Source organism: Colobus angolensis, unplaced genomic scaffold (genome assembly GCF_000951035.1).
Source record: "Colobus angolensis palliatus isolate OR3802 unplaced genomic scaffold, Cang.pa_1.0 Scaffold413, whole genome shotgun sequence".
Taxonomy (NCBI): Eukaryota; Metazoa; Chordata; class Mammalia; order Primates; family Cercopithecidae; genus Colobus; species Colobus angolensis.
The window spans coordinates 676,105-688,938 of NW_012117522.1; the positions used below are offsets into that span (position 1 = coordinate 676,105).

Sequence of the window (12,834 nt, forward strand, 5' to 3'; positions counted from 1 at the left end):
TGAGAGATGGTAAGTAAAAAACACCTGTTCCTTGTGACAGTTATGAATGCATGTAATATGTACATTATGAATTATTTAATGTCACTAAACTGTACACTTAAAATGATTAAGATGGTCTTTATGTGTATTTTATCACAATAAAAAAATTGAAGCAATAAAACTCACAAAATGCCTGTTCAAGCATGTTTCTTTGAGTATCTGACTATCTGTCTGTCTCCCATCCATCCATCCATCCATCTATGTTCTAAAACAGGTGGCATTAGCCCCACCCTGATAGCTGGGGATCAGGTAATCAGGCAGGTTTGGTTCACTCCCTCTCCATCCCCAGCATCTGCAATCCCTCAGTCCCCAAGGCTGCCATTTACCTGTTGAGCAGAGGGACACAGGTAACACTGGCTTGCATTACTGAAGAACACATTGATGAGCTTCCAGTCAAGTTGAAAATCAAGTTGCTGAAGAAAAGGGCAACAGCATGAAAAGGAGATTGTGGCAAGACCTTGAACCAAAATAATGTCTTTGTTTTCATGTCTTTCCATTTCATACAACCATTCCTGAAAAACCCATGTAGGAATTTTTTTTCGATAGTAGTATACGGCAGGAGTTTAAAGTGGTATAACTGCTCTAGGTTGATAAAATATATCCAAAACTTTTTTTAAATTAAAAGACACACCTTTTGATCTAATTATTCCATTTCCCCAAAGATAGTTTAAGGAAATAAGGATACGTGAATGATTCAGCTACAATGATGAAGCCTTATGCATAAGAAGGAAAAACTGGAAACAACACAAATGTCCAAAACAGGGGATTGCTGTGTAAACTGTGGAATACTCATAAGATGAAACACTATGTAGCTTTTAAAATGATGCTGAAAAATGTAATTATCATGGGAACTAATCTATTGAGAAAAGTAGGTTATAAAAAGCATCTTTGGCTGGGTGCAGTGGTTCATGCCTGTAATCCCAGCACTTTGGGAGGCCGAGGTGGGTGGATCACCTGAGGTTGGGAGTTCGAGACCAGCCTGACCAACATGGAGAAACCCCGTCTCTACTAAAAATACAAAATTAGCCGGGCATGGTAGCACATGCCTGTAATCCCAGCTACTCGGGAGGCTGAGGCAGAACAATCGCTTGAACCTGGGAAGCGGAAGTTGCGGTGAGTCGAGATCGCACCATTGCACTCCAGCCTGGACAACAAGAGCAAAACTTGATCTCATTAAAAAAAAAAAAAAGCATGTTTATCCAGTAACATCCCTATTTTATAAAATATATAAAGATATATATGCTAGGAAAAAATATGGAAGGTAATATACACCAAGTTATTAACCATAATTATCTTTGGGTTATTAGGATTAAGGATGGTTTTACTTTTTGCTTATCTGTGTCTTCTGATTTTTTCAGTAATGAACATGCATTTTTTGTGTAACCAGGAAACAAACTGGTTTTTTAAGAGGCTGCACGGTGTAGTTGAGGAACACTGGACTATGAAGCAGGCACTTTAAGTTTTGGCTCTAACTAGCTGTGTGAACTTGCACAGGCCACATTACTTCAGTTTCCACATCTGGAAAATTACAGGGTTAGACGCAGGATCTATTCTCTATTTTACAGAATAATGATTATTTCAGAAATTCTGGAATTCTCCTGTTCGGGAAAACAAATTTTATGGTGTAGCTCCTGCTCTAGTCCCTGTCCTCATATGCCTTGGAATGACCTTCACTTCACTTCCTGAACTCTTTAATGTATGCATGGCTGGCTGAAACAGCAGCTTCCCTTGGTTCCAGCAGTCCAGGCTCAGCGCTTAGATACAGTTTGCTAGCAAGGCTTGCCTTGGTTTGATACTTGCCCATGCTAGCAAGGCTTGCCTTGGTTTGATACTTGCCCATAAGGGCAGTGCAAAAGATCAAAGGATGCTTATTACAAACTTACATAGGTTATTGAGTAAATAGTTTAAGAACTGTTAGGAGAGTGGTACCAAGGCTCCCAGCATGTCTGTGACAGAGGCCTCCACCCTCAGAACTAAAATTAATATGGTAATTATTAGTAACAGCACTCACCACTACAATAACAATGCAAGCTACAGGCTTTTATATTATGTATTGAGTCTGTGCCAGGCACATCCAATATCTCATTTAATGCTCCCAAAACCCTACACTGCAGCTCTTTTATCATCCCATTTCATGAACAGGAAAACTGAGGTTTACGGAGGTAAGTGCCTTACCCAACATCATACAGTTAATAGGTAGAGAATTCAAGACTCAAACTCAAACCAGTCTGACCTGGAACTGAAGCTAGCCACCACCTCCCTTTGGGAGAAGTCGTTTAGTCCATCTGTTGACTTTCAGCAGGACCACATGGAAAACCATTCTGAACAGGATTGGTCCTTTTGGCTGAGCATTATGACTCACCCTGTAATCTCAGCACTTTAGGAGGCCGAGGCAGGCAGATTGCTTGAGCCCAGGAGTTTGAGATCAGCCTGGGCAACATGGCAAAACCCCGTCTCTATCAAAAATATAAAAATTAGCCAGTCTCATAACTGGTTTCAAAATAAATAAGTAAAGAGATGGATAAAAATTAACAATGAAAAAGAATTGGTCCTTTCCTTTAATGACCACCAGAGAATGGCAAAGACATTTTTTAAAGAATCCAGGCCACACTAGTTGCTGAGTTCATGGTAAAAAGGTACCAGGGCCATTAGCACTTTGATCTGCCCGCCTTGCAGCAAACCCAGGCAGCCCAGCCATGCTGGAGTTGGATGGATGCTTACCAGGTTCTCTTTCATGTTTCTCACCAGTTCTTGAGCCTGAATCCACAAGTCTCTGTGCAGAGGGAGGGAAACAGAGAGGAAAATCAGCTAAATGTTATTTTGTCAAGGGCTGGAAGCTTGCCCCTTGCCATAGCTCAGGTGCCAGTCTCTGAGCTTGACCCACCCCTGGCTCCTGAAGAGTGGGCACTGACCTGCTTTTCAAAATGAGGTTCATCAGGCAGACTGAAATCAGCTTGAGGAGGCTTTTGGGCTTTGACTTAAATACTTCTATTTTTAAGCCTCTTTGACTTTGCCAGCCCCCCAAATCTTCCTGCCTATATGTTGAGACCAGTAGGAATACATACCCCAGAGAGAGACAGAAAGGGAACTTACTCAGCACCGTCAGCACCATCGTGGGATACGACTGCCTTTCCAGTGTGGCACACAGGCATTGGAACGGAAGGATTGAAATGTCTGATGATGTCTGAAAGGACTAAAGAGAGACCTGGTTTGAGGCCCTGGCCTTCACCAGCTGAAGGTCACCTCTAAAGACTGACCTACCTACTGTCGGGAGTGGTGGCTCATGCCTATAATCTCAGTACCTTGGGAGGCTGAGGCAGGAGGATCACTTGAGCCCTAGAGTTTGAGACCAGTCAGGGCAACATAGCAAAACGCTGTCTCTATGAAAACAAAAATTAGCCTGGTGTGGTGGTGCTCACCTAGGGTCATAGCCACTTGGGTAGCTGAGGCAGGAGGATCGCTTGAGTCCAGGAGGTCAAGACTGCAGTGAGTTGTGTTTGTGCCACTGCACTCTAGCCTGGGCAACAGAGCAAGACCCCATTTCAAAAATAATAATTAAAAAAAAAAAAGACTGACCCTCTTCCTCTAGAGTGAGCTGCCAGGGTTGCTGCCCCTATTCCAAGGCATGGTCCTTCCTCACACCCTGCCTGGGGCTGTGAGGCCACCCCTGTAGCCTCTGTGAGGCTATCTGTACCTCTGGAGCAGTCCTCTGGAAGTGAAGGAGCTAAAAATGAACATCTGTAAAGTGCTAGGCCAGGCCCAGTGCTAAGCACTTTACATGCGTTATCTCACTTAATCCTCAGTAACAAACACATGGCAATATGATCTCCAAGTTAGAGAAAGGGAAACTGAGACAGAAAAATCAAGCGAGCTGGCCAGGGTCTCACAGCTAACTGAGGTTGCTGGGGTTTGAAACAGAGTTTTGGGACACCGAGGCTTTTCACTGTCATGTGCTACTGCCTCATTAGAGCAAGTGATGCTGGGACAGGGACTCAGGCTGCCTTCCAGCCCCCCTCCCTCCTCCTGAGAGTGACAGCAGGGTGGGAAAGCTCCAGGGAACATGCAGAGAACACGTCCCAGAGCTGACAGCCAGAGGACCGCTAAAAATAGTGCTGTCAGGAGCAGTTAAGTTGTGTCTTGCTCCTGAGAGGGAAGAGGGCAGAGTAGGGAGAGAGTGTCATGGAAGGGAGATGCCTCCACTCCTCCACTCGACTCCTCTTTCTTTTTGCCCCATCCAGAAGCGCCTCAGGGCTTCATGGGAGCAGGATCCAGAAGGTGGCATTAAAGGGGCTCCCTGTGAAGGAGACTGACACTGTGCAGGCAGCAGGCAGGGTGCGGGTGGGAGAACTGGCCTGGAAGTCAGGGGACTGGTCACTCGACTTTGCAACCTTGGGCAGCCTCCTAACTCGTGTGTGATTCCGTTTTCCCCATCCTTAACCCAAAATAATGAACTTCATTCTCTAACCCCTGATTGGCTTACAAAGAAACCCATTTCCGCCTGTGGTGGGAAAGCGGGGAAAGTTCTGAGCTGGGTTCAGGTTTATCAGGACAGCATGAACATGTACATGGGTGAGGGGTACTCTTGCTCCCTCATCTGAAGATAGTCTGTAAGGATCAATGACAAAACACAAATATTTGGTGGTAGGTCTCAAAGAGATTGCTTTCTGAAAGAAAGGTACCTGTGTCAGTGCTCTGTGATCAAACATGACTTTGCATCTGTAAATTTGTTGGTCATTTTGTTTTAAGTCTGCTATACTTGGTCTGTCCTTGCTGCCTCCGAGTTCCCTGGCAGCACTAGGGTGAGAACAAAGGGCACAGCCCGTGGGGTTGGACCACCTGGGTTCACAGGGACCGTGCCACTTACTGAGCACATAGCCTCAGGAAAGTCCATTTACCTCCCTGACACTTGGCTTTCCTACCTGCAAAATGGCCATGGTGGGCGAGGGCATGGCTACGTTTGGAGATCTCAAAGGTCAGGAGGCCTCTAAAGTTCTGACATTGACGGTCAGGTGGGCTGAGTCCGAGCCAGCCCCAACCCACACTGCACAGCACAGGCCTGGATGTCCCTAGAGCACTTTCTTCTGGGAAGACCTGCTCCTCCTGCTGGCTCAGCCAACCAGCTGAGCTTGCAGCTGTGGTCTCCACTCCTTCCTCCTTCCCCACTGAGTATGCTGGAGTAAGGCCTGCCTTGGAGGGCTTCAGAAGCGAGATCTGCCCTCACACCTGCTTTCTGCAGGACCTCTGACCAGCTGGGACTCCTGGCCGCTCTGCTTAGAGAGGACCACTCAGACTCACTGCAGGGCAAATTGGGAGGAAACCTTGAGACGAATTGAGAAACTAGGCAAAGCAGCATCTGCATTTGTGGCTTGAGGGTCTAAACTATATCCTATCTTCCCAGACACCCCCCAAACATGCCGCTTCTTTTTTTCTACGACTTCAAGATAAACAGGGCCAAGCCAAGGCACAGCCGTGATAGCCACGGAGTTGGTAGTGGGCCTCCTCTTCCAGAACCCTTTGATTCTCTCCAAGGGGATCCTTCTGCCTACTGCTTTGGCCACCAACATCCTCTCACCTGTCAATCAGATCCGGGAGGGCTGAACCGCCAAGCCCAACCTTCCCTGCTGGACCATGAGTTCTGAAGGTAGGGCCAGCATCCTGTTCATCCCTGTGCTTCCCAGGGAACCTAACAATTCATGGGCCCCTCCTTTCAATTCACTGGCTGAACTGACAGGGCACTAGCTGCCTCACTTGTTTGTTACTCTCCGGGAGCATCAGCTCAGCAGAGCGCTTGCATTGTAATCTATGTCTTCTCGCTCTAATATGGACGGCAAAGTGGTTTCCCTTATTCTTGATTTATGAGCACCAAGCATAGGAGACTAACATCCCACTAGGCTGACCCAGCTGCCATTAAAGGACTTAACTTCAGGATGACTTAACAGAATCATAAGGAATCTCTGATATTACATTTTCAAAAAACTAAATTATGCTAGTATATTCACATGCACATATGTAAATCAAAAGGCCAAAATGCTAAAGATAAGTATCTCTAGATAGGTGATTATAGTTGACTTTTTTTTTTTTTTTTCATTTCGTTTGCCTGAACCCAACTGTAGTCTTGTATTTTACAAGAAAGGGAAATATTGCAGGATGAAATAGACTGAAAATTCGGCTGGGTCCTCTCCTTGGGTGGGAGGAGTGAACCACAGGCATTTTCCCTGGATGAAGTCTAGCCCTGGGTCTGGGTGGGCAGGAACCTCAGGATTCTGGCCCAGATACCCATTCCAGCTGGCCCCTAATCCCTCTCCTAGGTTCCCCAATCTTAACCCAATACCCACTGGCTTCCGTTTGCCCGGAGACCCTGGATACATTTCTCACACCCCCCCCCCCCACCCGCCCCACCTATTCAGGGTATGTAACTTTTCATATCCTGGCTTCCTTATCTGTCCTCTCAGAATACCCTCTCCTTTCTCCTGGGCTCCAGTGATAAAGAGGCTGGTGGAGTCCATTCTCTTTATTAGAGAGGATGCTGCTTGTTGGGAGGGAGAGAGGCACTCTGAAATCCGGCCATGAAAACCAGAACTCACCTGTCATCACTTCCATGCACACCTGCTGTGGCCTTTCTTCAGTCCTGCAGGTAGAAGCAGGCATGTGAGTGTCAGGCTGTGTTTGTCACCTGCCAACAGCCCTTCCCCTTGGTTGTGGTCTATTTCATAGCAGTCTTTGGCCTAGTCTTGCTCTGGTTTTGGGATTATCCTCCCGGGGGTTAAAGGCACACCTCAAGTGGCCATGGAGTAGCCAAAATGGGGACAACAGCTCTCTGGATCCTCCTCTGCCCTCCAACCTGCTCTCATCTGGCCGGAAGCTGGAAGGGGAAGCAGACCCCAGGGTAGAATGAGACTGAGCCTGGCCCCAACCCTGCATGGTTCCCCAAGTGCAGAGCAAGGAGAGCTTGTGGGGCAAAACAAGAACTCCCTCTATTAGCCTTTCCCACTTCTCCTCATTCACCCCAAGGACCCACTGGGGTTCTCAGGCAGAGGAAGGGTTGGACCAGGAGGCAGGATGCTGGCTTCTGGGAGCTTGTCTGCCACCTTCTCAGAGGGCAGCCTTGAGCAAGGCACTGAGCCTCCCTGGCCCTCAATCTTTCCCATCAATAAGGCAAGATTCAATGGGAGCATCTCCCTTTCTGGGGCTCCTTTCTGTTCTGTGTTTTCAGGATAGTTACCATTCTTGCTTCTCCAGATCGCCCGTCCCTGGGTCTGGAGCCTGGAAAAGATACCCAGTGTTAACACCCAGCCAAGGGAGGTGGCAGAGCCTCTTCTAGTTAGACCCCAAGCTGCCAGTTAGAACTCCCCCTCCTGCCAATAAGAGGGAACCTACAAGCCCAGGCTCCATGGCTCACGCCTGTAATCCCAACACTTTGGGCAGGAGGATCACTTGAGGTCAGGAGTTCAAGACCAGCCTGGCCAATATGACAAAACCCCATCTCTACTAAAAAATACAAAAATTAGCCAGGTGTGGTGGCATGCGCCTGTAATCCCAGCTACTCGGGAGGCTGAAGCAGGAGAATCGCTTGAACCCGGGAGGCAGTGAACCAAGATGGCGCCATTGCACTGCAGCCTGGGCCATAGAATGAGACCCTGTCTCCAAAAAAAAAAAAAAAAAAAGAGAGAGAGAGAGAACCTACAGAGAAAGATGAAGCTCCTTCTGCAGGGAGGAAAAATGCTTGGCTCCCTCTGCAGCATGTTTGTCAGACCTTGGAGCGGTAGAAGGTGTGAAAGGTTTTCCTCCGCTTAGATTTCAATGGCCCCTAAAGTCATTCACTGTCTCCATAGAAACAAAGGATTGTTTTATTATGACCCTCCAAAATCTAGAGTTTATTTAACTCTCCCCCCACTGGACATAAGAGCCGTGAAGGCAGGAATGTGTCCATTTTGTACTTGACTATGATCCTTGGACCTAGAACAGTGCCTGGGCATGCTGTAAGTATTCAACAAATATATGTTGAATCCATATGTTTGGAATGAACAAGATAAGTTTCCGATTTCCCCCTTGGTAAAATGCTGGGCAACACAGGACTTGAGCTCTCTGCTGAAGTTCCTAAGTCTAGGAGGAGATTTGAGACCGTGGTAACTTGCCTGGGAATCAAGGCCTTTCGCAAGCTCCCAGAAAGCTTGGAATCGTGCCCAGGACATATAAAACACAAATCTTAGCTCTCCTTGGTTATATTACTTTCGGTTTCTGATATGGATTTTCTCTCTCAAAATTCCTAGAAGACAGTATCTCTGGGTGTGGTGGTGACAGGCAGACAGCTACACCACATCACCTACTCCAGCCTGCACCACTTCCCTCTAAATGGTCCATCTGTCCTGACCACCCAGCCACACCAAGCACCTGCCTATAGACCTGGGTCAGGTCTCTGCAGCTCTCCAGGCAGGGCAGGCTGACCGGGAAATCTCACCAATTGGAGACAGCGTCCTTTGCTCCTCAATAAGACAGAGAAGCTAAATCTCCCAAGGAGACAAACAAAAATCACACTAAAATGGAAGTCAGGGATTATTAAAAAAGATACCCGACAGGTTAGGTAATGAGGGGAGCAGGCCTCCTGGGGCTGTGGCAAACTGGACAGCCTGAGCCCAAGCAAAGGGGGCACCCCCACCCCCCTCCAAGAGTCATTTTTCAAGAGGAGCTGGAAATGTGAATATTCATTTGAAGTCTGATTTCAATGTTGGCAGCTGATTCAATTAAAGACAAAGCATCACTTTGGACCATCAATTTGTTTCTGGTAATTAATTGATAGATCACCCCTCTCCCCTAGATGAACTTGATTGGAGGAGAGGGTGGTAAAGAGAGATGTTGGGAGGAAAGAGGAGAGAATAAGAGGAAAGAGGCCAGGAGAGGGGGTTGGGGGAAAGGCTCAGAGGGCAGCCACAGAGAGGTGAGGCTGCGGCTAACCCAGCAAACTCTATGTCCCCATTGTGCCCACTCCTAGCACCTTCCCTTCACACTGTTTGTTTGCTGAATGCCTGCCTTATGGCAGTTCCTGTGACCCTCGGGCTGCAAAGCTAAGTAAGACACAGGCTCTACCCTCAAGGAATTTGATAGAGTGAATTGTAACCTCCTTGGCAAGATAGGATATTACAGTATGATCCGAGTTAGGTTTTATATATACCCTGTTTCCCTACGTATTGCTGTACGTTGGAGAATGAATGAGAACGTATATATGTGTGTGCATGAGTGTGTGTTTGAGGTGGAGGAATTAAAGATGTCAACAGGGTCTTCCACTGTGCATACATCTGTTTTGTTTTTTCTTACATTGAACATGTGTCACAAGTGTTATTGCAGAACCTCTACAAACATTTACGTAACTGATTTTTGAAGTTCTACAAGGAAAAGGGGGTCTATAGCAATTAAGCAAGTGCTAGTTGTAGTCCCAAAGAAGGGCTTATACCTTAGTTACAGAATGCTCCAGACACTCAAGGCAGAGGTGTTAGCACTATGGATTTTTGTCTTTTTAAATTCACTGTCTTCCATTATTTTGCCCTGGTTTAGCTTTTAAAATACACATCCCAGGTAAGTTCGCGATGGCCATCTCTCCCTCAGGACAGACAGAGGAAAAAGGCTTGCAAGGAATTATGTTTTCAGGTTTTATCCTGAAGGTGGAGGCACCCATTAGTGCACAGACAATGATTCTGGGGCTAGGAGATCATCCTGATGGAGCCATGCTCCCGAGAAGCGGGAGCCGAATGACAGCAGGAACTGCCAGCTCTGAATAATTCATGGACAAACAGCTCTTTCCGAGATGAGACCAAGGGGTGCACGGGCTGATAGGCTTAAAGTTAGAGACCGGGGCTGGGTGGAGATTTCCCTGCCCCGGGCAGAAGGACCTGAGAGTCCTGTGGCAAGTGTGTTCCATATCTGGGGCTCTGGGATGTAAATATCAGTGTGTGCAGACACACAGGTGTAGCAAAGTCAGCCTGCTATCTAGTACATGGAACCTCTTTTCTCACTTATTTCCATGTCTGATTTCACCTCTCTTATCAAGGGTAACCCTCCACCCTCACCCTGACCAACACCACAGTCACAAGCGCAATTTAAAAACCACCAGCATCGATAAAAAAGAATGCGAGTGGGGAGCTCTGCCTGCTTCCAGTGGGCCCACGGTTGGTTTCCTAAGGTTCAGTCTACACCTCTACACACCACCATCTCCTCACCCTTCTTCCTGCTATGCCCATTCCCACCATTTACAACTGTGATCAGGGAAAGGTTCTGGGTCTGGCCAGCTTTATTCAGTGCCCAAGCAGAGCTGGCATCAATGAATGTGGTGAGGCCAGCACTGTCTAGGCAGGGAGTCCAAGGCAAGTTCCAGATAGATAGCAACTGGTTATTTGAGAAGAAGGGAAGGTGGAAGACAGGTCCAGGGTCTCTGGGAACACTGAGTGGATCGGCATTGTGCATGGAGTGATGGGCTGGGGTTTGCAGCTACAAGGGGAAGGGGCTGAGGTTGCAGGGAGTGCAGGCTGCTGCAGGGATAGTGGAGTACGCTGGGAAGGAATCATGGGAAGGGGAGTGAGGAAGGGGACTCTGGGGGAGCAAGGAGAGTATTCTGGTTCAGGCGTGGGAGGTGCAGTAGGGCTCTGGGTAGGGTGGAGACTGATAAGGAAGTGCTCTGTCCAGCTGGGGCTGCCGAGATTGGGGGCAGTAAGGCTGTGGAACTTTGCTAAGACCAGGAGAGGGGCTGTGGGGCAATGTTGACATTCTCCTCTGCTCTCCAACCTTCTGCTCTCCAGATCCCTCTTTCTCTGTTCGTCCCTTTCTCTTTTTGTCTATTTCTATTTCTTTCTTTCTCCCTTATTTGACCATATAAAATATACCACTTAGAATTTATTAACAACAAACATATGAAAAGATGCTCAACATACTAATCATCAGGGAAATGCAAATCCAAACCACCATGAGACATCACCTCATACCCATTAGGATGCCTACTATTAAAAACCAACCAACCACAACCAACTAACCTCAGAAAACAGGCATTGGTGAGGATGTGGAGAAATTAGAACCCCTGTACACAGTTGCTGGGAATGCAAAATAGTGCAGTCACTGTGGAAAATAGCGTGGTGATTTCTCAAAAATTTAAAAACTAGAGTTACTGTATGGTCCAGCAATCCCATGTCTGGGTGTATATATCCAAAAGAAATGAAAGCAGGGACTCGCACAAATATTTGTACACACAAGTTCACAGCAGCATTGTTTGCAATAGCCAAGAGGTGGAAGCAGCCCAAGGGTCCATTGACAGATGAATGAATACATGAAATCCGATACAGATGTACATGGAAACATCATTCATCCTTGAGAAAGGAAGGGAAATCTGGCGTATGGATGAACCCTGAGGACATTACGCTAAGTGAAGCCAGTCACAAAAAGACAAATACTGTATGATTTCACTTATGTGAAACATAAGTATATGATTTCATTTTTTTTTTTTTTTTTTTAGATGGAGTTTTGCTCTTGTTGCCCAGGCTGGAGTGCAATGGCATGATCTCGGCTCACTGCAACCTCTGCCTTCTGGATTCAAGCAATTCTCCTGGCTCAGCCTCCCGAGTAGCTGGGATTACAGGTGCTCACCACCATGCCCGGCTAATTTTTTTGTATTTTTAGTAAAGATGGGGTTTCACCATGTTGACCAGGCTGGTTCCAAACTCCTGACCTCAAGTGATTTGCCCACTTCAGCCTCCCAAAGCTCTGGGATTACAGGTATGAGCCACCACACCTGGCCAGTTTCACTTATATGAGGTACCTGGAACTGCCAAAACAGAGAAGGAAAGTAGAATGGTAGTTGCTGGGGGCTCTGAGAAGAGGAGAATGAGATGTTATTTCATGGGCAGAGTGTTTCACTTTCACAAAATGAAAAAGTTCTGGAGATCAGTTGCACAATAATGTGAATATATTTAACACTAGTGAACTATACACTTACAGATGGTAAATTTTGTGTTCTATGTATTTACCACAATCGCAAACAAAATTTAAAAAGTTATTTACAAAGATCGGTGTATTTTTAAAAATTTACAAAGCAGGTAAGAAAATTTCTTTAAAAATTTAAAAGATTACTTTTAAAATTCTGTATGATCTTTGATTTAATGTATTAATGGATTTAATTTATTAATGGGAAACTCCAAAAGTTTCCTCACCTTGATGTAAAGAGAGGCATTCCTTTTATTGTAAAAAAATAAAAAGATTCTGCTGGGGGCGGTGGCTCACGCCTGTAATCCCAGCACTTTGGGAGGCGAAGGTGGGCAGATTACCTGAGGTTGGGAGTTCGAGACCAGCCTGACCAACATGGAGAAATCCCATCTCTACTAAAAATACAAAATTAGCTGGGCGTGGTGGCGCATGCTTGTAATCCCAGCTACTCAGGAGGCTGAGGCAGGAGAATCACTTGAACCCAGTAGACAGAGGTTGCGGTCAGCCAAGGTTGCGCCATTACACCCCAGCCTGGGCGACAGAGTGAGACTCTGTCTCAAAAAAAAAATAAAAAATAAAATATAATAAAATAAAGTAAAAAATAAAGATTCAACCTCCTGGATTTATCCAGTTCACATATACTCTTCCAAAATGAAACGTTCTGCCCAGTTACCAGGAGCCCATTCAGAGGATCATCAGTACCAAACTCTGTCTCCTGCCCCAAGCTACTTCAAATACTCACAATTTCCAGATTGCCAATGGCTGCCACAAATTTAATATCAGAAGGCTTCAGAGAGTGAACTGTGGAGACAAGAACCCATATAGGAAGGTCAG

The 12,834-nt window shown here is 46.4% G+C and overlaps 1 protein-coding gene across 2 annotated transcripts in view; it reads right to left on the bottom strand.

Annotated features, from left to right (window-relative positions):
- The window catches only part of PLB1 (phospholipase B1), a 149,304-nt gene that overhangs the window by 112,814 nt on the left and 23,656 nt on the right, over nucleotides 1–12,834 (bottom strand). For both annotated transcript variants that reach the window (XM_011956290.1, XM_011956291.1), the window contains exons 4-9: nucleotides 12,743–12,801; nucleotides 7,262–7,302; nucleotides 6,624–6,667; nucleotides 3,140–3,232; nucleotides 2,761–2,810; nucleotides 366–452 (exon numbers count right to left, since the gene is read on the bottom strand). In XM_011956290.1, the coding sequence (XP_011811680.1) occupies nucleotides 366–452; nucleotides 2,761–2,810; nucleotides 3,140–3,232; nucleotides 6,624–6,667; nucleotides 7,262–7,302; nucleotides 12,743–12,801 (374 nt within the window). The remainder of the gene's footprint in view (nucleotides 1–365; nucleotides 453–2,760; nucleotides 2,811–3,139; nucleotides 3,233–6,623; nucleotides 6,668–7,261; nucleotides 7,303–12,742; nucleotides 12,802–12,834) is intronic.